General features: G+C 35.4%; 2 protein-coding genes across 2 annotated transcripts; both read left to right on the top strand.

The window, feature by feature from the left end:
* Nucleotides 1–316: 316 nt before the first annotated feature.
* LOC113738916 (uncharacterized) lies at nucleotides 317–1,192 on the top strand. The gene is made up of 2 exons (XM_027266184.1): nucleotides 317–334; nucleotides 467–1,192. Exons 1-2 carry the CDS (start codon nucleotides 317–319, stop codon nucleotides 1,190–1,192), a joined length of 744 nt encoding a protein of 247 aa, XP_027121985.1.
* A 22,258-nt stretch (nucleotides 1,193–23,450) lies between these two features.
* LOC113739473 (cytochrome P450 CYP82D47) lies at nucleotides 23,451–25,762 on the top strand. The gene is made up of 2 exons (XM_027266693.2): nucleotides 23,451–24,487; nucleotides 24,887–25,762. Exons 1-2 carry the CDS (start codon nucleotides 23,525–23,527, stop codon nucleotides 25,523–25,525), a joined length of 1,602 nt encoding a protein of 533 aa, XP_027122494.1. The 5' UTR covers nucleotides 23,451–23,524; the 3' UTR covers nucleotides 25,526–25,762.
* Nucleotides 25,763–26,002: the final 240 nt, after the last annotated feature.

Here is a 26,002-nt window from a genome sequence, read left to right as displayed (position 1 = left end):
AATACATTATGATAGGCCTACTCTTCTTGTTGAGCCTAGATTTCTCAGAATGTTTATTAGTTTCAAAGCTCAAAGAAGTGGATTTGTTGAAGGCTGTAGATCTTTTGTTGGTTTTGATGGATGTTTTTTAAAAGGTGCTTATGGTGGTGTGCGTCTCACAGCAGTCACATTAGATGCTAACAATAGCATTTTTCCTATTGCATTTGCTGTGGCTGAAGCTAAAAATAAAGAAACCTAGAGTTGGTTTTTTCATTACTTTGAGGAGTTTTTTGGGCCATTTACTTCAGAAAATGGTTTTCATGGTCCTCTAACCTTCATGAGTGACAGGCAAAAGGTGAGCTTCACAACAGGCCTTGGACATTATTCTGATTCCGTTATGCATCCAGATTCTGGAATAGTTATGTACTTGTCAATGATTCTGTATTTTTTAGTGTAACTTGTTTGCATGTTTTGGTGATCATTTCAGGGCTTGAATATAGCTTATGAAGAGAGAGTGCCTGTTGCTAGTGGAAGACATTGCTGTAGGCATATCTACAGTAATTTTAAAGCTCAATTTCCTGGTATTCTGCTTAGTAACTTGTTTTGGAGAGCAACAAAAAGCTTTGATGTTGCAGGACATAATGAAGCCATGGCTAGCATAAAGGAGTTAAACATAGAAGCAAGGAAATACTTGGACAAAATTCCTAAAATAACATGGTGCAGATATACCTTCAATACTGGACTAAAATGTGATCATGTCACAAATAACTGCACTGAGTCCTTCAATGCATGGATAGGTGAGCTAAGAGGGAAGCCCATCTTGACACTTGTTGATGGGCTGAGGAAGAAGTTCATGAAGAAAATGCATAAGCGATATCAGAAAGGGTGCATGCTCACCACTGCCATCACACCAAAGATGCTTGGTAAACTACAAAAAATAGGACAAGTATCAAGACAATATGAACTCACTATGGCTTCTACTGATGTATTTGAAGTGGGGGATATGAACAAGTCCTACATAGTCAATTTATCAGCTAAAACTTGTGATTGTGGAGCATTTCAAATTTCAGGCCTTCCTTGTAAACATGCTGCACTAGGGATTATCTACAAGAGAGAAAAGCTGGAATCCTACTGTGAGCATTGGTTCTCAAGAGATAAGTACTTAAAGACATATTCAAGTATGATTCATCCAATTCCTGATGAGAAAATGTGACCACCTATGCCATATGTTACACCTGTAACAGTCCTGCCTCCTCCATTAAGGAGAGCTCCAGGTAGACCAAAGACTAAAAGGAGAAGGGAACATGATAAAGGACAGTCTGTGTCACAACCAAAAAGACTTTGCTACATCAAGTGTGGAAACTGTGGCTCTTTTGGTCACAACAAGAGGTCATGGCAAGGAGCACCTGTCCAGAATAAGAAGAATGGCAACAGAACTACTGGCCAGCAGGTGTTATATGTGCTGAAATTGCTACTGAATGTGATTATTTTATATCAATTCATTACTTACAATTAGCTTGTTCCTTAACAACAGAGCTATAGAAGAGGCAAACCTGGAAGAGGGACTGCAAACACAGGCCTGTCAGGAGCAACTCTTTGGGTAAGATTTTTTTAACTTATTTAAGCTTCTGATTGTAACATTTATAGCACATGCCTTGTCGAAACTAATATTACTTGTCAATGTTTACTGCTAGGATCATGTCTCTGGCAATGTTCCAGTTGTACACTCAAGCCAAGGCAGCAATCCTTCTTCTTCAACTCAACCTGCACCTGCAACTGTGAATGTGCATGTGCAGAATCAGAGCACAACAACCACTTCAAAGAAAAAGGTGCAATTGAATGAGTGCATTTTATGATATGCTTCAATAAAATGCTTGAGTGTAATCTTCAACACGTGTGATTGTGCAGAGAGGAAGACCTTTAAGCAATACTGGAGCATCTGCTAGAGGGAGCAGCAAGAGAAACTACTCAAATACTGCTCAGATCACTCAAATTGTGGAACAAGCTGGTCATCAGCAAATTGCTACATTTCAAGTTGCTACACCTGCATCTGAATCCATCAATGCAGCTACAACACTGCACTCAACAAATGTTAGCAATAATAGCAGTTTTAGTATGCAATTCTGATACTATCTCTATAGTTTTGGCAAGTGAATGCTTACTGCTGAAAGTATCAACTCAGTAGTATGCCATTAATTAGGTACATAACAGAGCTATTTTATACTCTACTGTGGCAGTTTTAGACATGTTTCTGCCTCTCACGACATTGCAATCCTCACCATCTGTTCTAAGTGATTTAATGGTTCAGATGGTGTTTTGAACCTTTTGTGGATTGCTCAGTCATGCTCTGCTATTACTTGCCTGTTGTGTTTCACTTTTGTAGTACTTCAAATTACTAAATTCTGATCAGACTTGTTGTATTAATGCATTAATCTTGTAATACAAGTATGCTTCTGTGACTATTTTGTTTTGTATTGTTGGTAACAAGTGATTTTGTATTGATGACAGTAGATATAAACAGAACTTTGGCTTGCATTTATATTGTAAACTACAAACGCTGCTGCATACATGATGAAGGGAACTTGTTCCTCTCCTATGTCTTACTTATAAATTCGAACTGCAGCTATATCTACTTCATTACTAATGTACATTTCTGGATAGCATCAGCCTATTGACTTCACAATATGGATGAAAACATAAACAGCAACAAGTATGAGATTGATGATGAAAAGTATAGCCACTGCACTTGTCAGAACAGTTGGCATTTCCCTTCTAACAGCCATAGACCTTTGTTGCTGTAGGTGCGATTGTAGCACTGAATTGGTGTCATAGTTTCTACTGTTAACCTCTTCTTCTTCTGGACCCTCATACCACTGGAAGTACTTGCATTTTGAACAAAAAAAGTATAATTTGTTGGGGTTGTTTTCAGACTCAGAAATCTTCTATGTTGCCTTTCTATTGCACCAGCAATATTTGTTTTGTATTGTGAAGGATGTAGGAGAGTTCCATGATGTTCTCCTGTGGCTGGAAGAAGCCATTTTCTGATTTCTGCAATATGACTTGAAACTGCCAAACTGTGTATCAAGCAAGCTGTGTTTTGAGCTGAAAAATTGCTACTGCATACATGAGTCCAGATTCTGGTATTCATTTTGCTACTGACCATCGTTTATAAGCTAGTGCCTTAGTTACATCAATTAGCCGTTAAGTAGCCGTTGGTTTCTCGGCAAATGAAGTTGTTGCAGGTCATCATCTGGAAGCATGTTGTTGCATTTATACCCCCTGAACTTCCTTGTGCTTAATGAAAAAGCCCCTCCCTTGTTAATACTACTTGTCAACCAACATCAGGGCAAATTTGGAACAAATATTTTATCTCACTTGTACAGCTAATTTTTTAATGGGAATTGAAGCTGCCTGGACTGATTTTGCAACTTAATGTTCCTGTTGAGGGGTGCTATCTGCCATTTCAGAACTTAGAGGGGAGCTCAGTGCATCTGTCAGTAGTTTCAGGGGTGGTTTCTGCAATTTTCCCATATTTTAATTTCCCCCCGAGTGACCAGACGGCCGTTGGTTTTAATTTCCTGAAATCTAAGGAGGTTTTAGTCTTAAGTTATTGATTAATTTAAGTTTTTAATTACTGACTAGGCAAATTGTAATCGTCCTCTGGGCGGCTGCTCCCAATATATATTAAGAAAACTAATGAATGTCCCTATGATCAAAGTTGAAATTTTTACTTAGATCCTTATAAAGATTATTTTTATCCCCTCAAGTATTTATGAAATGTAATAGTTCGCTCCAAAAAAAAAATAAAAATAAAAAAAGCCCTCATATGATGGTCAAATGCATTTTGCCATCGGACTTTATTTCATAGCTTTCTCACAAAAAACTTTATGTAGCTGAATTTGCCATTTAAACTCATCTTTTCTCCTATTTTCCATGGGAAGAACAAGAATTATACTCAATTACCATCTTGAATTGCAAAATGGGAAATCTAGAAAGTTAGAAAACTTTACGACAATAATTGAACTGCGAGTCATTTTCTAGTCTAGGGTGATGTTTATGTACTTCCGCTTGATATGGTGGACTAGTTTAAAGAAGTTAGACTAATAATACTTTTTTTTTTTTGGGTACAATGGAGGGACCAAGGTCCTGCAACATAGGAATTACACTTTGGTGTGACAACCCTAGCTAGCAACATCATTCCCTAATAGTCTTCTTAAATTAGTTATGCCTGAAGCTGGTTAACGGGCAGCTCGGTTAGTTTCAGCACGTCTCAGCACGTCTCCTTAGGAGCTGGTGTCCAGTGCCTGCAAGGGTTCGAGTCCCTTGGTTATCATGTTCGGGAGATGGGGCCTCTCCTCCCGAACCGGAGTGGGATTAGTCGAGCCCCGTAAGGATTGACCCGAACACCCACTCCGTCAGCACAAAAAAAAAATAAAAAATAAAAAAGAAGCTGGTTAATGGTCACCCAGGTGGTTGAATCAGACCTAGATTAATCAAATAGTCAGCACAAATTTTTTTGTATATATATATATATATATATATTAAGTCTTGAAAGTTTACAATCACTTGACTAATATTACTATTACGTAAGTTTGGTCTTGGGATAGCGCAATATTGCCTTTTCTCCAAGTGTGATTAAGTCTGCATTCCCAATCTTTGCCATACCCAATTTTTATTATCTGCTGAACAAGATTATAACGTGGACTATCCTGGTGTGCATCAATACATACGAACCAAACCCAGGATAACTAAAGTACCACCAGGATTGATGGTGAGATGACTGATTTTGATCTGCAAATATCAAAATTTCAAATCACGAACAAGTGAACCCTCAACAGCTTGTAAATGTCATAAGGGGAAGGTTTCTGATATAAACTGGACCCTTTTTTTTTTCAAAGACAGGTTATTTTATTTTATTTTATTTATACAAATAAATTGGTCCTTGTTATCAATGATCAATTTATCCCCTTTTCTTTCCTTTTGTATATACATGTGATCATTGTTTTGTACCTAGTCCACTGTGGCGGAACCACATTGAGTTGAGGATGGACAATTCCCCCCCCCCCCCCCCCCCCTTCTCTCTCTCTCTTCAATTCCTGAAAAATTACAAAATTATAAAGAAAACTTCCAAATCTTTGAATGTTTCTTTGGAATTGTCCTCCCAAAAATTTTCAACATTGCTGGCTATTCTAAAATTTCCCCCCACAGAAATCTAAAACAAGTCCAAATGTATTTTATCTTGTACTTTACAATTCAAAATCATGTTACATGATTGCGAATAAAATCTATCAATTTTTAAAACTAAATTATTCACATAATCAATGTTTTAGTATTGCTTCCTTATCATATTCTTCACTGTAAAATATATAATTGAAAATAATATTTTCATATAATTATGATTTTTGTGTATTATCGACATAGTTTTTTCCTTTACTCTTCTATCTTTTGCCCCAGTGACCTTGGGTCTTGACTCCACCATTGCTAGTCCATGAAGAACAACCAGTATTAATTTTTGCTACTTTCCAGTTCATCAGTGTGTGTTCTCTAACGAACTGCCAAATCTAATTGAAGGCTCTAATATCAATATCAAATTTCTCAGGGCTAGAACACATGTTAATTCCGTTTGGATACTTGGATTTTTTTTTATTTGAAAATTTATTGCTAATTTTTTTGAGTAAATGCGTATGTGAGATAAAATTATCATTAGGTAGATGAGTTTTCTGAAAAAGGCTCTATCCAAATGGAGTACTAGCAATGGATGTCATAGATGCAAGCCCCATGACCCACGTCGGTGCAGATATTCCATAATGCAACCCAAGCATTATGGAGAACAAATGTGTTTGTGGAAACCCCAGAAGAAACCATGGCCGCCCAAGCTGTGTCATCAGCCGAGCACTGATAACTCAACCTTTGTGCCAAACCATTTCCTTCATTGTTGCAACTGACCCTTCTGCTATGCAAAAAAAGTTAGTACAATGAATAATAATATGTAACACTAATAAACAGTTTATTCATTATGGAAACTTAATATGCTTACCATGGAAAAATTCAGCAGAACATCCTACAAGAGATCTTTGACGAGGACCAATATTTGGTCTGCACATAAGAGAAACAAAAAAAAAAGAGGAAAAGATGAAAATGGTTGGAGGATTTAAGCAACTTACCAGTTGTTGCATGTTTGATTTTATAGTCATTTTGGAGGGACAGAGAATTGCTTCTGTATATGAATAACATCGGTGCTCTTTTTCACACAGACACATCTACAAAGGAAGGAACATTATTGAAGAATGATAAGTGAAAAAAAAAACTAAAATGGCAGAATAATAATATGATTTTTGTTTGTGGATTAATATTTTGCACAAGCGATAGTGTTGAGATTTTTTCACATGAGTTATCTTAATGTGTGGCCACCAATTGCCACAATTAAGGCTGGTAACCACCACCAATGCATTAAGGCTTGATGTGTAGTGTACCTGTCTGATCCGATGGTGGTTCAGTCCCCTTCGGATTATCCCAGGGTCTCTTCAGGTCCTCCCCTCCCCATAGTGTAGGAAGCTATCGGATTGACAAAAAAAAAAAAAGTTATCTTAAATGTGTGACATAATCAATTAAAATATTAACATTCTTTTGATACACAAGCCACTGATCTGTACGGCTATACCTACTCATTTAAAGAAATCTTGACACCATCAGTAAAATGCTGATGCATAATCTGTTAAAGAGTGTGGCTGGAATAGTAAAAAAATTACAATTTGAATCTCACAAAACTTCTAGAAAAGCTAAAAGGCTAATATGTCTATAAAATTGCTAAATATCAACCAGTTTAACTTAAGATAAAAAAAACAAAAAATATAGAAAATTGATATATTGATAGCATTCTACTTTACCTGGATTATAGTTTTCGATAGCTGTGTTAAGTAACTTATTGTATGAAAGAAATAATTATTTTTTATTCTTCTTGAAAGAAATCCGATATTGTATGAATTTTATCCCAAATGTAATGGATATGATGATTAAGAAATGAATTTAACATTTTGGCAAATGCTTTTTGAATTTTCTGAATGTTGGACATGATGGTTGTGAAATGAATTGGCATTTAGCAAATATAGTTTGGTCTTAGATCTATTACAATTTAATATGACATGTTTTATGTGTTACACCACTTTCTTTTTTGTAATGCATGTTTATACTAGGTAGACGGTAGTTAAAATTGCTTTTTGTTTTCAATTTTTTTCAGCAAGGAAGGGATGGGATTTATAAAGGCAGAAGCAGGAAGGGGTAGCTAAAAACTGTTTGACATTTCATAAGTTAAACTATTGTTTATTAAATTTTTATGTGTTATATATTTCCATAACTATTTATTTATTTTTTCATAACATTCTTGATAGCCACGCATAGCACGGGTCTTTAGACTAGTATCATAAATTTATAAACAAATTTTCTTCCCGAATAAAATTAATCCTTGAAACATGGTAAATTCCAAACTAATTTATCTAAATACCGAAACCAAAAATTGAGGGGTGTCAACAAAAACAATGTAATAATTCAACTAAATAATCTCTCTTTTAGCTTGTTCCTGAGGCCTCAGCTCACTTAAAAGAGTCAATAAGAGGTTTAGTTACTTTTGTTTGTTCTACATTCTACAACTAACCCTTCACTTGTTCTAATGGCATACATTATTTTGTTTTTTTTTGTTTTTTTATTTTTGTTAATTGTCATCCCTACTTCTACTCCTACTCCTACTCTAACTATGGGGGAGGTTCAACTGAACCTATGAGGGACCGATGGGGACAGAATTACCATCGGATCAGACGGGTGCGCAGTGCACCCGTCTGAATTTGAAGAAGAGCCACACCAAAGCCCTACCACCAAGCCCAAGAGCTGGTGGTTAATGGCATACATTTTGTTCCGGACTGCAATTTTTTTTCTCTTTGTTGGCGCTATCCTGTATCCTGTTCAATTATTTGGACGGCCCTAACATTTTGAAGCGACGCTGTCCTCCATGCCATTCAAATTTTCAGAGACGGCCGGCAGTTCAATATTTATTGGATGCCATTGAATCACCCATGTCAAGTCACACAAACTGTAGTTTCATATCTTTTAGCCACGTGGAGAGGGCTAAATTTCAAGATGCTTTTCTTACGACAGGAGAACTCTCTCGCCTCATTTACAACCCTAGAAGACTTATCCGCACTTGCCTAACCTTCTAGAATTGCCATCTTTATGAGAAGCTAAAAGGATTGATACAAATGGCTTACAACTTGATAGACTTTAATAGAACTGTAATATGTGAATGTTAATGGGAGGAATACGTCATTGTTTATCGTGCAAACTGCCACGCGGTGGTCCAATCTGAAAATTTATTGGACAGCATTGAATGGCATGGCATATTCATGCGTCGAAATTTGTTCAAACAGTCGTAGTACCTTTCAAGTGTATTGACAAAATTAAATCATTTAGAATTTTGGTAACTTTAAAAATAGATTTGTTCTTTAATAATTACACTTACACTAGAATTGATTTCAAAATTGGTTTAGGAAGTAGAATTGGGTCATATTTTTAATACTGAAATTAAAACTGGGTGTGCTACACTATGTGTTTCTTGGTTAGAGAGTTGGAATACCCAAATAATAAAATTTTAGCCTCTTCAATACTTTGAGCTTTTTTACATGTTGTATGGGAAATTTCTCTAGCCTTATTTGTGGGTCTATATTGCTTGTTTAGATATTCGGGCCTTTGGATTTCTTTTTTGTGACTAATCAAAGCTTTACGGCTTGTCTAGATTTGTCCAAAAATTGTATCAAAACATTCCCTTAGTCTAGTCAGATTTGTGTACCTGCTAGCCCCAAATACAGTCTCTTTAGGCTCCCCCTCCCTGTAATTTAGGATAGATAAATTATACAACAGTTGTTGTCTCCAAAAAAAAAAAGTCTAGATTTGTCCGATCTCAAGATTTATGTTCGTACTTGCATTCTTTCTTTAAAAAGTTATTTTTGCATAATTTTAAAAAGATTAATGCTTGTCTAGATTTGTCCGATCTCAAGATTTATGTTTGCACTTGCATTCTTTCTTAAAAAAGTTATTTTTGCATAATTTTAAAAAGATTAATTTTAGAGACACCGACTGTGCATAAATTAATTGGTAAATGCATGTCACCTAATTTGAATTTAAATTTAAATTTCAATTCTTGTACATGTGCCATGCATCTATACCTATTGGTGTATTGACCGTTAATGTATATAAGATTAAATCTTTTTGTAAAGATTGGGCTTGACTTCTTGTTTATTGGCATGAAAGTTAAAGTCTTCTATTATATGTTAATGTGTTGCTTATTTTTTGTGCATGCAATGCACCCTAATTTTATGCTAGCGCTACTCCTAGTTATTCACTCGAGACCTATGTTTTGAAATTCGAACCATTAATTGAACCGGCGAGATGTTTGGATCTAGGTCTAATCAGTCAGATTGATACAACTCTGGTTCAATGAATTTTTTAAAACATAACTTATATAAAAATGTATGCACAAAATAAGACATGGACTAATTTAAGATTTTATATGATGAAAAGTTTAATATTTTCAAAGAATTTGAATTTTAACGAATAATTTTTTTGAATTATAAGTTTAAACAAATAAATTTTATTTCAATCTCCATTGTATCCACCCAAAAAATAATCCTAAATCCAACCCAAAAATACCACAATATTCTAAAACTATACAAAATTCACGTGTATGTGAATTAGACATTATGAGTTTGGATTTTAATTCATATTTTTTAGATTTAGAGATCACAATTTGATAGATTGAAATTTTGTCATTAATTTTATAATTATTTCCCTCTTTTATCTTACCAAATATTGCGTTAATTAGTGGACTCTATTTAGTTTTCGTAATTTGTGCAGTTGTAGGGATTTGAAAGAAAAATAATTAAAAGGTGCAATTTTCCATTGGACTTGTTGTTCGGCATGATGTCCAGCTATAAACCGAAGTCTTGGAAATGGAGTCGTAAGGTCTGACCAGAGGATCTCTGTTTTGAAACTCGGACTGGACCGGCCGATCGAACCGGTTGAACCGGGAACCGGCCAGGTAGCCGGTCCGAGCCATATTAAAAAACCGGAAATTTAAAACCCGGTCAAAAATCGGGTTTGACCGGGCAAAAACCGGTTTTTCCGGTTCAACAGTAATTTTTTAAAAAAAAATTCAAACTTTTTAATATTATGTTTTGACCCCCTAAATTGTTAAAACTTATTGATATACCTCAAATATTTGATACTTTATAAATATTGTCCTAAAATTTGATGTTATTTTTCAATTAAATTCATAATTTTAATTCTAAACTTGTTAATATTTATTAAATAATATAAATTGCTACTTGATTGTTCTAATTTCTTTGTATTTTCTTGTTAAATATATTTGAAACATCAAATATATATGAATATACCTTTATTAATATCAATATATTATTAGATATTAGATATATAATATTTTAATTTTTAAATAATTTTTATTTATGACGTCATCCGGTTCGACCCCTATCGACCCCCGGTCGAACCCATTGACCCCTGACCCCTGACCTCGGCCGAGTCGCTATCCGGTCCGGTTCTGAAAACATAGCAGAGGATTACTAATGTTTTCGGAGAGGATGGAATTTGTTGGACAGTTTAATTTGGAACAATAGTAGTAGCTTAATAGTATTAGGAAACTAGTTAGTAGTTTCCTTATTTGTTTCCTTATTTTTCGAGATTGGGAGGCGGCAGACTAGTAGTTAGTCAATTAGGTTTTGTTATCTTATAGGGAGTCAGCCGCAAGAGAACGGAGGATATTTAGCATCTCATTCTATTTCTTTTTCCTGGCTATCGCATGCTTTCATCGCAATCTTGAGAGAATGTTTTTGGCAATTGCTTCTATAATTTTGCGTGGGATTTTCTCAACAGGGATGAACTAATTTTATCTTTCTAGTTAAGGAACAACGGAGGATTTGATTCATCTAAAATTGTGAGATCGAATTGATTATTTTTATTTCTTTTATTTACTGCTATTCGTATGTTCTCTTATTTAATTTCTTATGGTTATTACTTTATTTGAATATCAATGGCGCCCAGTATTTAATTAATCTAATAACCTAAAATCAGTTAGAGTAGTTAAATCCCTAATTGTTTAATTGCTCTAAATTAGTGATGACTGGCATGATTGGATTTGTGTCACGGGAACGTATGGGCTAATTTAAAATAACTCTCGTAGCGTGTTATTTGATTAGAACAGGGCTTATCTAATTCTTAAGGCAATTGGAAAATTGAACTCTATGGTCGTATTTAGTGTTATTTCTTGATTAGAGAAGTGATTAACGGTTGTACCTTGATCACCGATACAGTAAGGAGAAGTTGATTGTCATCGCTTGTTTGACAGTTATAACTTGTTTATCAGTGAGTGAATGAAATTATTATTGCATCCATGATCAATTGAGCGAACCATCTCCAAAATTATTTCTTGGCTAGAGTTTATTTATTATTGTTTCTTTTTTAGTAAATTATTAGTTAGGCCATTTATTTGATTTGTTTAGTTATTCATACTTTTATAAAAATCCCCCCATACTTTAAACTTGAGGAGAAACGAATTTTCCTAATCCCTGTGGATTCGACCCTACTTATCACTGTATACAAAATTTATACTTTATTTGAATAGGCATTTATTATTGCACAGATCTGACACCTGTCAATTTTTGGCGCCATTACCAAGGATTGGTGTTAGTTAATTTGTTTTTTTTTTTTTGAGTTCACGTTATTTTTATTTTTTTTGGTATTTTTTTTCTTTTTTTTCTTTTTTTTCTCAATTTAATGCCATGTTCCTCTTGTACAGGTAAATTAATTTTCAACCCTGAGATAGAGAAGACTGCGCATAATGCCACATCGAGTGATTCTGATCAAGAAAACGTCGAAATGGCTAATGCTCGAATATTAAGGGAGTTGATTGCTCCAAACTTAAATCAACAACCATTATGCATTACCTTCATACATTTAGATGATAATACTCCTTTTGAATTAAAGTCTGATCTAATTCATCTTTTACCTTCTTTTCATGATTTTTCAGGGGAGGAGCCCCACAAGCACTTATAGGAATTTGATGTAGTATGCTCAAATATGAAGCCTCCGGGGATTATTGAGAAGCAGATAAAAATGTGAACATTTCCCTTTTCCCTCAAGGACACAATAAAAAGATTGGATGTACTATCTATCACCAAGTAGTATAACAACCTGGGAATGGTTAAAGAAAAATTTTTTGAAAAAATATTTCCCTGCGTCCAGAGCCGCCAGTTTAAGGAAGGACATATGTGGCATTATACAGCATCCGAGAGAGTCTCTCTATGACTATTGGGAGAGATTCAAGAAACTGTGTACTAGATGCCCCCAACACCAAATTAGCGAGCAGCTCCTAATTCAATATTTTTATGAAGGTTTGCTATATACAGATAAAAGTCTTATAGATGCTGCCAGTAGAGGTGATTTGGTGAATAAGACCTCCAAAAAAACTAGGGAATTGAAAGAAAGGATGGCAGAAATTTCTCAAAAATTTGGCACAAGAGAGGATGTCCATACTCGTCAAGTAAATGAGATAAATGTCTCATCAATTTAACAACAATTATCTGAATTAACTTCAATTATTCGACAGTTGACTATAGATAATTTGTAGCAGGCCAAAATATGTGGTATTTGTAAGGACACAAGTTATCCCACAGATTAGTGCATAGTGTTACAAGATGAAGGAGTTGAATAGATAAATATGGCTAATTACGTGTTTGCGCCAAGAGAGCAGTATGATCCGTACTCCAAAACATGGTAACCCAAGTTGGAGGGACTATCCAAATCTCAACCATGGAGGAAACAGACAGCAAAATTTCATGTCAAATAGACAACAAGGGTACAAGCAATAGTACCAATCCCAACCGCAATCTTTTTCTTCCAATTCGGGTCCTTCTTTGGAAGAGCTGGCGAAACAATTAGCTGCAAGCACTGTTCGGCATCAGCAAAAGACGGACTTTGACATATAGGAGATACGGAATCAAATAAGTCAGATGGCGATATTGATTAATCGTTTGGAATCCCAAGGTCAAGAAAAATTGCTATCTCAACCCGAAGTGAATCTAAAAAATGTAAGCGTCATAACTTTGAGGAGTGTAAGAGAAGTTAAGGGACCTAAACTTGTGACTCCGAAAGATAAAAATGAAAATCGAATTAAAAAAGAGTTTGAGGAGGAAGGAATGAGAAGCGCGAATTCAAAGGTAATTCCTAATTTTATAATTAAAATTGGAACTAACCCACCGTCTTTTCCGAACAAGTTAGAGAAACCAAAGAAGCAAGATAAGAAAAAGGAGGTTCTAGAGGTGTTTCAAAAGGTGGCAATCAATATCCTTTTATTGGACGCAATCAAACAAGTGCCAAAATATGCTAAATTCTTGAAGAACTTATGCATTAACAAGATGAAATTGAGGGGGGATGAGTAGATTGTGGTAAGTGAGAACGTCTCAATGATTTTACAAAGAAAACTATCACCTAAATGCGGGGATTCAGGTCTATTTACTATCCCCTATAAGATTGGAAATTTTAAAATTAAAAATGCCATACTAGATTTAGGAGGTTCTATTAACATGATGCCTAAATCAATTTATGATTCCCTAAATTTAGGACCTTTGAAAGAAATAGGGATAATAATTCAATTGGCTAATCGTACATTTGTTTATCCGGATGTGGTAATTGAGGATGTTTTAGTGCAAGTAGATGGATTAATTTTTCTTGCTGATTTTTATGTGCTTTACATGGATGATAGAAGTGCTCCAAATCTATCACCCATTATATTAGAAAGGCTCTTCTTGAGTACTGCACAAACTACGATTGATATTAGTAAGGGTACTCTTATAATGAAATTTGATAGAGAAGTAGTCCACTTTAATATTTTTGATACAATGAAACATCCTGTTAACTCTCATTCTATGTTTGTCCTTCATGCTACTAATCCCTCTGTGCAAGAATTTTCTGAGTTTGATTGTAGGTGTAAATTCAAAGGCACTGCAAACAAGTATCATGGGATGAAAGCAAATTATGAGATGAAAATGAGTAGAAAATTAAAGAAGATGATAGCACTCAATGGCTATTTGGATCCTGGAAAAATGTCACCGATTGCAAGAAAATTTGAATTACATCCAGATTGATAAGTGATGCTTAACGTCTAGCCAAAGACGTTAAAGAAAGGCGCTTATTGGGAGGCAACCCAATTTATCTTTAGTTGTTTGTTAATTTCTTTTATCTATTCCAATATATTTCTCTTAGATTTTTCACATTTTTTGATTTAATTTTCTGTTGTTGATGATTAGGAGACGACCTTCCGACATGACATGCCAGCGTTTAGAGGGCACATGGTAATGTGCAAATTTTCAAGTTCTTCGTCAGAAGCGTTTGGACTATCATGACGTGACCGCGTCAACAGAGCACGTGGTAACTTGCAAATCAACGAGTCATCGTCAAGGGTTCCTACCATCATGACGTGCCCATGTCGTGTCCTAGGGAAGGGTAAAAAAAAAAAAATTTCATCGAAACTTTTTCCTATTTCTGTTTTTCTTTTTCCTTTTTTGTTTTTGTTTTTGTTTTTTTCTTCTTTTTCTTGTTTCTTTCTTTTCTTTCCTTTCTTTCTTTCTTTCTCTCTCCTTTCTTTCTTTCTTCCTTCTTTCCCTTTTCTATCTTCTCCCCAAATCGCAGCCCACCAGTCGCACCGCCGTCTCTCTCTCTCTCTCGCCAATCGTCACCGCTCGCCGCCGCCGTTTACCCCCTTATCTGCTCGTTTGTTGCCACTGTACGCCGTCCATCTCTCTCTTTCTCATCGCACAAGCCGTCATCCAGCAAGAAGAAAACAAAGCTTGCTGTTCTACCATTTGCCTCAACTCTGATTAACTTTTGAAGGATTTATGTGGCTGATTAGATGGGTTGAGGCTATTTCGATTGGACTGAATTGCTATTGCTGATTGCTTGTTGGGTGAATTCACTTTGTTGTTTGCCTGCCTCTACCTCACAACATCGACGGGGAGCCACTCTGTCTTGGCACTTTGCTCTGCTGTAGTCGAAACAATTCCAAATACTATGTGTAAATGGCTAAAACAAAGGCACCTGTCTAAGTTTAAGACCACTACATGGGCTGCAGAGTTAAACCATTTGCGTGGCTGAGTTCACTAAATGGATAATTGGTTGGCCAGTGTCGAGCTCCACATGTCATTTGCCCCTCATCCGTAGCTATCCACGGGCCCCCTCAGTTTTCAGGGAAGTTTTGTTATCCCTTTTACTTCATCTTTTGATTCTTTATTTCTTACATTGAGGACAATGTAAGATTTAGGTGTTGGGGGAGTAGTATATTGGCAGTATATTGGAAAAGTGCAAGTATATGCATTTTTGTTGAAATTTTTTGTTCGCCTTTGTCGAATTTTATCCAATTTTTGCCACTTCTTGTATATTTCTGTGGTTATTCTTGATCAACGATGGCTAAATTTTTAAATTTAATTATTGCCAAGGTTTTATATGCTAATGGGTCAAGCATGACATGGCTAAGTTTAAGAGTATCTTTTTGGTAAATATTTGAGATTTTGTGACTTTTGCACTTTTTGGTTAACTTCTCTCAGTATTGTAAATATTTGTCTAGCATTTTTTGTGTAAATTGGTTCAACTATTAACTTTAATTTTCCATGTTTAAGAAATGAAGTGGATTTTTGTGATTTTTAATTTTAATTTGATGCTTATTTATGAATAGTATTTGACTATATCCCATTAGTATCGTCGCCTAGTAACCGGAGGTCTTCATCACAAGTATCAACTTTCGCGTCAAAAAGCGACGATAGCTATGAGTACGTGATTTTAAGCGATGAGAGCTGAGTAACTGGGTTTCTTCATTTGGTAAATGTCGGAGTTCGCGCCAAAAGATTTGAATAGCTAAAAACTAAGCATTTTTCTTGAAAAAAAAAGAAGAAAAGTTGTGCTAGGAGTAAAAAAAAAATGTACGAGACTGTGGATAGTTACATTAGCCTGCTGATCCATGGAACTTAATGTTGAGATTTTGCTTAATAGTTGAACCGTTTGCTGATGGACGCTTGTTGAATATTTTATATTCTTGGATTAGTTAGTCATAAATTAGAAGAGTCATTGATCTTGAAAGTTAACTGGAAAGATATTTCTTGAAAATTAGCCATTAATGCTTGACATGTACTTTAATTATATTTTGGCAATATATGATTGAATTCAATTGTTTGATTAGTTGTTCTTATACTTGAGGACAAGTATGATTTAGGTGTAGGGGAATTTAATAGATTGAAATTTTGTCATTAATTTTATAATTATTTTCCTCTTTCATCTTACCAAATATTGCGTTAATTAGTTGACTCTACTTAATTTTGGTAATTTCTGCAGTTGTAGGGATTTGAAAGAAAAAATAATTAAAAGGTGCAATTTTCCAATAGACTTGCTATTCGGCATGATGTCTAGCTATAAATCAAACTCTTGGAAGTGGAGTCGTAAGGTTTGACCAGAGGATTACTAATGTTTTCGGAGAGGATGGAATTTGTTGGACAGTTTAATTTAGAACAATAGTAGTAGCTTAATAGTAGGGTTAATCGCACTTTATCCCCTTTACGTATGAGCTGTTTCTCAATTTACCCCCCCAATGTTTATTTTTCTACAGTTTACCCCAAACACTAACGGTCAACCCTAATGGAGATAAACAGAATAATGAAAAGACAGTAATACCCTTAAAAAATAATGAACAACCCAAAATATCCATATCTCTAGATTTATGAAAGGGATAAAGAAAAGTTTCCAAAATTACCCTGGAATAATAGAGGGAAATTTCCCTCCATCTGGCACATGGGACCAAAAAAAAAAAAAAAAAATTTGGAAGATAAAAGGTACAGAACCTTTTTTAATTTTGGGTCATCTTTTCTCTCTCCTTTATCAGCCACTTTTCCCTCCATCTTTTCTCTCTCTTCTATCTACCTATGAAAAGTGTCCACATGTATGCCGATTCTGAATAAAAAGAAAATATAACTGTCTAAAACTCTTTTTGTCTTATTCATGTATAGAGCAAAATTAAAGACAATAATAGCAGATTATTAATGAAAAATTCTTATATTGTAATTTGAGTTGCAGCAAAATCTTCTTCCCGGATTTTCAAGTGTCCAAAAGGTGCACAATGGTGCCTCTTTACCATATCCACACATTTTTTGGGGCGATATTTCAATGTTATTTGAAGCACTTTGTGACATTTTTATGATACTTTTGGTTGACAAAGAAAAATTTTAGGAGCTATTGGATCTGTTGAAATGAAAGAGAAAAAATAGGCTGCAACTAAATGGAAGCATGAAAGATAAAAAATAGGCTAAAAAGCATCAGACATCCCTTTTTATAACTCATCGAGGGACATTTTAGTCAGCCAAAACAAATGGCTCTCTTCCAATGGCAATTTCGGCATCTTGAAGTTTTTAATGGTGCAATTGCTTAGCTGGACCGACGGAGGGGGTAAACTGTGAAAAAACAAACGTTGGGGAATAAACTGAGAAATTACCCATACTTAAAGGGGATAAAGTGCGATTAACCCTTAATCGTATTAGGAAACTAATTAGTAGTTTCCTTATTTGTTTCCTTATTTTTCGAGATTGGGCGGCGGCAGACTAGTAGTTAGTCAACTAGGTTTTGTTATCTTTTAGGGAGTCAGCCGCAAGAGAATGGAGGATATTTAGCATCTCATTCTATTTCTTTTTCCTAGCTATCGCATGCTCTCATTGCAATCTTGAGAGAATGTTTTCGGCAATTGCTTCTACAATTTTGCGTGGGATTTTCTCAATAGGGATGAATTAATTTTATCTTTCTAGTCAAGGAACAATGGAGAATTTGGTTCATCTAAAATTGTGAGATCGAATTGATTATTTTTATTTCTTTTATTTACTGGTATTCGTATGTTTTCTGATTTAATTTCTTATGGTTATTATTTTATTTAAACATCAAGGGCGCCCGGTATTTAATTAATCTAATAACTTAAAACCAGTTAGAGTAGTTAAATCCGTAATTGTTTAATTGGTCTAAATTAGTGGTGATTGGGTTTGTGTCAGGGGTACGTATGGGCTAATTTAAAATAACTCTCATAACATGTTATTTGATTAGAACAGAGTTTCTCTAATTCATAAGGCAATTGGGAAATTGAACTCTATGGTCGTACCTAGGGTTATTTCTTGATTAGGAAAGTGATTAACGGTTATACCTTGATCACCGATACAGTAAGAAAAAATTGATTGTTATTGCTTGTTTGGCAGTTATAACTTATTTATCAATGAGTGAATAAATTATTAGTGCATCCATGATCAATTGAGTGAACCATCTCCAAAGTTATTTCTTGAGTAAAGTTTATTTATTATTGTTTCATTTTTAGTAAATTATTAGTTAGGCCTTTTATTTGATTTGTTTAGTTATTCATACTTTTATAAAAATCCCCCCATACTTTGAACTTGAGGAGAAACGAATTTTTCCAGTCCCTATAGATTCAACCATGCTACCACTGTATACAAAATTTATATTTTATTTGATTAGATATTTATTATTGTACAGACTCGACACCTGTCACAACTTAAAAAAAAGAAAGTTGAGTTTGGAGAAAGTCAGGAAAAAAGAAAATATAGATGCAAACTTGATAAGTGGCAAAAAATGAGAAGAAAGTGAGTGGATGTGGTATTTCATAATTAGTTTTTAGAGTTAAGGAAAATCAAATCTTTTATTTATTTATTTATTTTAATTTCATAGACAAAAAAAAACCGCCCGTTCAACGGTTCAATCCGATTCGCATAATTCGAATGGTTCTTACCGATTTTTTAATTCAATCAATCCAAAGTATGAATCGGACCGGAGCTATGAACGATTCGCGATCCAACCGGTCCGATTTTGAAGACAATGGTAGAGGGCCATGCAACTTAACCGATGAATGGACAAATGGTTAAGTCAGAAGTAGGTACAACAATGGATCCTTCTTCAAAACGGATCCATCTAGGATTATTGCGGCCTGATCCTCTATTCTACGGAATTGTCGAAGTCAAGCATGCATTATAATGAAAACAAGTTGTCCGAGGAATCCCCAATGTCAAGTCCGAGAAACTGTCGTTCCGTATCTTTCAGTCACGTTCAAGATGCTTTTCTTACGACAGTAGAACTCTTTCGCCTCATTTACAACCCTAGAAGACTTATCCGCACTTGCCCAACCTTCTAGAATTCCCATCTTGATGAGAAGCTAAAAGGATTGATACAACTTGTCTATCATGTAAACTGCCACGCGGCGGTCCAATCTGAAAATTTACTGGACGGCACTGAATGGCATGGCATATTCATGCGCCTAAATTTGTTCAAAAACAGTCGGAGTACCTTTCAAGTGTATTGACAAAATTAAATCATTTAGAATTTTGGTAATTAACTTTAAAAATAGATTTGTTCTTTAATAATCACACTTACAAGTTACACTAGAATTGATTTCAAAATTGGTTCAGGAAGTAGAATTGGGTCATATTTTAATACCGAAATTAAAATTGGGTGTGCTACACTATGTGTTTCTTGGTTAGAGAGTTGGAATTCCCAAATAATAAAATTTTGGCCTCTTCAATACTTTGAGCTTTGTTACATGTTGTATGGGAAATTTCTCTAGCCTTATTTCTGGGGCTATATTGCTTGTTTAGATATTCGGGCCTTTGGATATCTTTTTTGTGACTAATCAAAGCTTTACGGCTTGTCTAGATTTGTCCGATCTCAAGATTTATGTTTGTACTTGCATTCATTCTTTAACAAGTTATTTTTGCATAATTTTTAAAAAAAATTAATTTTATAAACACTGACAATGCATAAATTAATTAATAAATGTATGCCACCTAATTTAAATTTCAATGGTAAAGAAAAACAAATATATAATTCAAATCATCCCATAAACCTTATATTGATTGAATAGGACACAGCATTAGTGTTTCACAATTTAGACGCTACTAAATTTTCAAAGCACGCCTTGTCTTTGTGCTTGAGACTTGATTTTGACCAGTCCCATCAACGTTCGCTGTTGCTGAGTTGTAATTTGATTTGCATCATAAACACTTCCATTAGTCAGATGCTTCATCATAATCAAAAAATAATTTCTCAATCCGACCTGTTTCTTTGATCTACCAAAAAAAAGAAAAAGAAAAAGAAACTTTGAGCCGTTCTTATAAATGCAAAACAAAGCCTTGTTGGTTGATGAGCCAAAGTAAATACGAGAACAAAAAGAAGAAGATAGACATTTAAGTTTGAAACATAGTATGAGGATTACATTTTTTTTTAGCCGAAAACATTCTCAGAAAGAAAATATTAGCACTTACTCGTCATTTGGTCTTTTAGATAGTATAATATATGAACAAGGAAAATGAAAAATTTACAGAGGCTATGGTTTTTATTCTATCTTCCTATCTGTAAAATTGAGGTATCTACATCCCTTATTTTTTCTAAATATTCATATGATAGAAAGTAATGATTGGGAGGCCATTTGTTCTACCTTAAGTTGACTAACCACCGTTTTTACCCTCTCAATTTTCTGCAATCGGTAGACCGTAGGTTGAATTGTTTCATGGTAAACTTACACTGATTTCTGCATGAATATTCGTCAAGAAAGTTATAACCTAAGAGTAACTACCAAGCATGGTATTATCGAAAGAAAAAAAAATCATTTTCAGAATTGATCAAATTGAAAAGGACGTTGCTATTGGCGCTGGATTTTTTAGTTGCAACACAAGAAATTAAGGACTCTCCCAAGATAAAAGTCATGAGTCTGACTTTTTGATTGCTGACTAAATAAGCATTAGTAATTAGTTGACCAAGACAAAGTATTAACTAAATAAACATTTTGAACTATTTCTTTTTATTAATCGTGCCTTTGCTGATCGAAGGATAAAATATATAGTGAATTAGTATGTTAGCAATCAAGACCACTACTCTAGAAATAATTCATTTATGGGCATTACTTTGATTGCTCAAATGCACTCATTTGGTCTGTCAGGAGACTTATTTGTATCACAATGATCTGAGAGATAGATGATTGTTGATGTTTAACTAACCAAAGAGCAGGAATAAGTTTCCTGCATTAATTAGTAATATCTCTAAGCTCTAATACGGAGGAACTGCTCTCTGCCCTTCATGTTTTCGTGTATTCTAATTACTTTGGAATAATATTTTTTTGGGGGAAATTTGTGCTTTAAACTTGTTACAACGTTGAAATCCCACTTTTGATTCTAAGGATTGTTGGAGAAAGATTTTCACATTATACATGCACACCTTGTTGAGGGGACACCCTAATATCTTGCCTTAGCCTAGTGGTAATTATGAGCGGAAAAAAGATTGAGATTCTCTACAACTACAATTGTGATTTTAGAAAACGGCTTATGAAGAAAAATGAATAAATTTAAAATCGGATGGCTTGAATTGAGTTTTGGGCTTCAAGCCAGAGATGGTTTTTGTAGAGTTTTTTCATGTTGTTGTTTTAATGTCTATATTTAAAATTTATTGTCTGTGAAAAAAAAAAAAAAAGCAAAGTAGTTGTTGCTCTTTAGTCATGGCTTCAATAACTTTTCAATCAGACTATTGCACTGTGGAAGGGAAACTGTATAACCCTCTAGTTTGTAATACAATAAGTTGCATTGTGAGTTAGTGGGGTTGGCCACATTGGATTTGGCTCATAATTTTAGGAGTAGAAGTCAGCTAGTAAGAGATTAGTACCATAGAACCACCAGCCTTTGGGCTGCGGTCACCATCAAGCCTGGTGGAGTCCCATCAATTGTCACAGGTGTGGCGTCCCAAATCCAGACGGGTGCGTAGTGCACCGTTTGGTCCGATAGTAGTTCAGTCCCCGTCGGCCCTTTCCATAGGGCCAGTAGGGTTCTCCCCTAGAATAGGTTAAAGTAAGAGTAGAAATAGATGTTGAATAAACTATTAATGAGTGTCGAAAAAAAAAAAAGAAGAGATTAGTTCCATAGCCTCTGCGTTTGTTTTAGTTTTTAAGAGTCAGTAGCCCTTGCATCAACGTGGTCTGTTGTCGTTCGTTTTATTTGTAGCCACAGCCTCCATTGAGTAATAGAAGAAAATTGTTTTCTTTGCCTCCTATATCAAATTCTTGTCATTGTTCCCGTAGGTTTTTAGGTTTATGTGTTTGTCTGTTTGGGTCCGGTCCATCATAGTTTGATCCCAAGTACAATTTTACGTGCAAGCATTGAAATACTTGTCCAACTTTGCAACTTTCAGAATTTAATATTGGCAGCTTCGAAGTCTTTTTATTTGGCCGTACAGTAGGGACGGCCGGCCGGGACCTCCATCTGCACATCACTGCATTGTAGGAGAAGCCAGCTTACATGTTGAGATGCAAGCAGCTACGCAATCTCCTACTACAAGCAACTCGAACCAACATTCGTGGAGAAAACTTTTACCTAATAGCTAAAATTAAGATAAAAAAATTAGAGGTTTTGGGTTTTAATTTCCCTGTTCTTAAAAAGTGGCAACCCCTAGCCTCTTTATTTTATTTTACTTTTCTGGTGTTTTGTTGCACATGCTTCTTTATCTCCATCTTTTATTTTAAAAGCAATCTCCTTAATTTCTCACTTAAATTTTCACAATGGACTATCCACTTTTGTATGTTGCTAATAGGGCAATACTCCATTTATCTTGTATTAAATTCTGAGTAAATGGTATCCATGTTGTCTCAAGTACTCGGCTTTCCATTTGCGCCCTGTGACTCTCGCACTATTTATATGGACTACATAAAGTTCAGCTTCTAAATTTCCTATAGTACATTTCATTCTAAAGAACAGGGTTCCAAACTATTTGAAAAGAGAATCCCATACCAAAAAAAAGAACCCTGAATAGCTTGTTGTAATTACTGACAATAAACTTAACTTTTTTCGTTCCTTCTGTATAGACACGCGATCATTTTTCTGTACAAAGTCCATCAAGAGCAAGCAGTGCTGAACTTTACTACTCCACAGTTCACAGATGAAATTTGACACCGTTCAATGCACATTATCCGCTTTAGGCAGCTTCTTTTGAAGTTATTAACAATTAAAAGCACAAACCTCAAATTAACTGCCAAATATATTTGAAGGCTCTAACTTCAGTATATAAAGAACAACTACATCTCTACTATGTCACGCTTCGTAATGCACGGAAAGAGTAAAAAAGATAGTGGTTTCGAACTATTTGAATTGGCTGCTTGTGCTCAGCGGTCACAAGTAATCTCTTAAGTGCCTGCCGTTTCTAGAATTAATGAAGTGGTTTTGAACTTTGCTACATTGCTGCAACAGCCCCTGCCATGTAATTGTCCCCATTATGTAAGCAAGTGTAAAACGTAAATGGAATAATTATATAATATATGTGTCTTTATATTGGGATTGTGCTCTGAAGCTGCTAGAATTTCCCTATATAAAGAGCTGATAGAAGCTAAGCAGTACATCAGTAATCTACTTCCCAGAGATATCAGAAAATGGAATTCATTCCATATCTGGTGACAATTGTAGCCGTTCTTGCTTTTTTTCAACTCCAAAGAAAATGGAAATCAAGGAACCAAATTCCAAAAAGTAAGCTCCCATATCCACCAGAAGCAGCAGGTGGCTTGCCTATCATAGGCCACCTTCTTAGCTTTAATACCAAAAGTTCTGTGGCGAGGAACTTAGCTGCCATGGCTGAGAAATACGGCCCTATCTTCGCCTTACGCATTGGTATGACACCAGCCCTTGTTGTGAGCAACTGGGAATCGGTTAAAGATTGCTTTACCATCAGTGACAAAGCCCTTTCCTCACGCCCTGAATCAGTTTTTGCTGAAACTCTTTGTTTTGGCAATGCATCTATGGGTTTTGCACCGTACGGTCCCTATTGGCGCGAGATGCGAAAGATAGTTTTTCTTGACTTACTTTCAACTCGGGGGCTTGAGAAAGTCAGGCATGTCCGAGTCTCAGAAGTCGATAATACCATGAAAGAACTGTTCTCAATTTTCAGTAAGGCCAACAATGTTGGTGGGAAAAGTAGTACAGCAAGTCCAGTCAAAGTGGAATTGAGGAAGCTGTTTGAGAATTTCTCAATGAATCTTATTGTGAAGAAAGTTTCCGGGATGAGATACAATGAAACTGAAGTTGGCACAAATAAAGATGCTCAAGTGCGGAAAGTTTTTAAGGCATTTGTACACTATGCCGGGCAATTTTTTGTGTCCGATCTCATTCCAATTCCATTTTTGAAATGGCTTGATATAGGAGGGCACATTAAGTCCATGAAGGGGTTTGCGAAAGAACTTGACGCTGTTGTTCAGGATTTGTGGGATGAGCATACTCAGCGAAGGATGAAGAGTGAGACAATAGATGAGAAAGACTTCATGGATGTGTTGCTTTCAAAAATCCAAAGCGAGTCTGTGTTTGGATACTCGAGGGAGACTGCGATCAAGGCCACTGTCATGGTAAGCTGCCACACTTTCACCGTATCATTATCTCTCAACTTTCTACACTGTTTTTCATGTATCTCGCAGCCTTATTGTCTCGGTTTTCTCATAGTACCATGACAGTTTATTTTCAAAAGTTTAGCTTTTGTTGGAATTTCTTCCTAAGTGGCACTATTCTTCTTCTTGTTGAGGGATTTCAGCTCCAAATCTCCTTTAGATCATCCATATATGGCAGTGGATGTGATTCGAAATATGGAATTTAAATTCATTCATATTACTAAATCCAAAAACACCATATATGGAAAGCAATTGTCAACCTAACAATTTGTTTCGATGGCTTTTGCATGTATGTGTTTACGTCATGGGACTTTTTTTATTCACCGAGAAACCACTCACCATGTTATCTATACTTTGCAGACTATGCTCGTAGCAGGATTTGACAGCACATCAACACACTTAACATGGCTCATGTCCCTGTTACTAAACCATCCACACGTCATGAAGAAAGCGCAGGAAGAGATAGATAGACATGTTGGTAAAGACAGATGGGTAGAAGAATCAGATATCAAGAGTTTGGCCTACATTCAAGCTATTTCGAAAGAAACATTCCGCCTATATCCACCACCTATATCCGTGCCACGCCAAGCCATCGAAGATTGTACTGTTGGCGGATACCTCATTCCAAAAAATACTTTATTGGTGGTGAACGTGTGGAAACTGCATCGCGACCCAAGAGTTTGGTCGGAACCAGATAAGTTTTTACCAGAGAGATTCTTGAATAGTTGCAATGGTCCCCGAAAGATGCATGACGATGGCTATAGCCTCGATTATGCCTTCACCCCTTTTGGCTCTGGAAGACGATCATGTCCAGGAATGCTAATGGCAACACAGGTGATATACTTGATCGTTGCCCGATTGCTGCAGGGTTTTGAATTCACAACCCCATCAAACTTACCAGTGGACATGACTGAAGGTTTGGGTACGCACTTGAGCAAGACTACTCCACTAGAGGTGCTCATCAAGCCACGCCTGCCTAATCATGCACTTTATGAATAATTTTAGATGGTTAAAACGGAACCAGGGCTTGTGCCTAAAGCTTTTACATGAATAGCAAGTGGACAATTGGCTAAATATGGTTATGTTTTACTAGTTACAAAATAAATTTCATAGTTTTGTAAATTATTGAATTCACCACTTTGTATTAGACCACATAAACTGGTAACCATTTGGTATTACTGCCAGTTGGTATTCCGTTACTTTTATTTCAATAAGATTTGTTGTTGAAAAGATAAATATGTTCGTATTACTGGTAGTTATTTTATTACCTTTTCTTTTCTATAGCGATTAATGTTAGATTTGGATTTGTTCTTCAAGTCAATTAGGTAAGCTTATGCTTTTTAAAATCTTCTGTTAGTGTCACGTACCTTCCTGATATTTGTCCAAATTATTATTTAGTCTATGAAAGTTGGTTTAGTTACACTGATCTACTTGTTAATGATAAGGGCAAAAAATGCGCCCTACCTTTTAATCTCA

The sequence above is a fragment of the Coffea arabica genome, chromosome 4e (assembly GCF_036785885.1).
Source record: "Coffea arabica cultivar ET-39 chromosome 4e, Coffea Arabica ET-39 HiFi, whole genome shotgun sequence".
Taxonomy (NCBI): domain Eukaryota; kingdom Viridiplantae; phylum Streptophyta; class Magnoliopsida; order Gentianales; family Rubiaceae; genus Coffea; species Coffea arabica.
Note: the sequence above shows the minus strand (reverse complement) of the source record. Positions and strands in the feature narration are given on the sequence as shown.

What these genes read in the sequence shown, in the direction of transcription:
- LOC113739473 (XM_027266693.2), top strand. Translation starts at nt 23,525, where the DNA reads ATGGAATTCATTCCATATCTGGTGACAATTGTAGCCGTTCTTGCTTTT. An exon ending in CGATCAAGGCCACTGTCATG is followed by an intron (nt 24,488 to 24,886) that starts GTAAGCTGCCAC and finishes TATACTTTGCAG; the next exon opens with ACTATGCTCGTAGCAGGATT.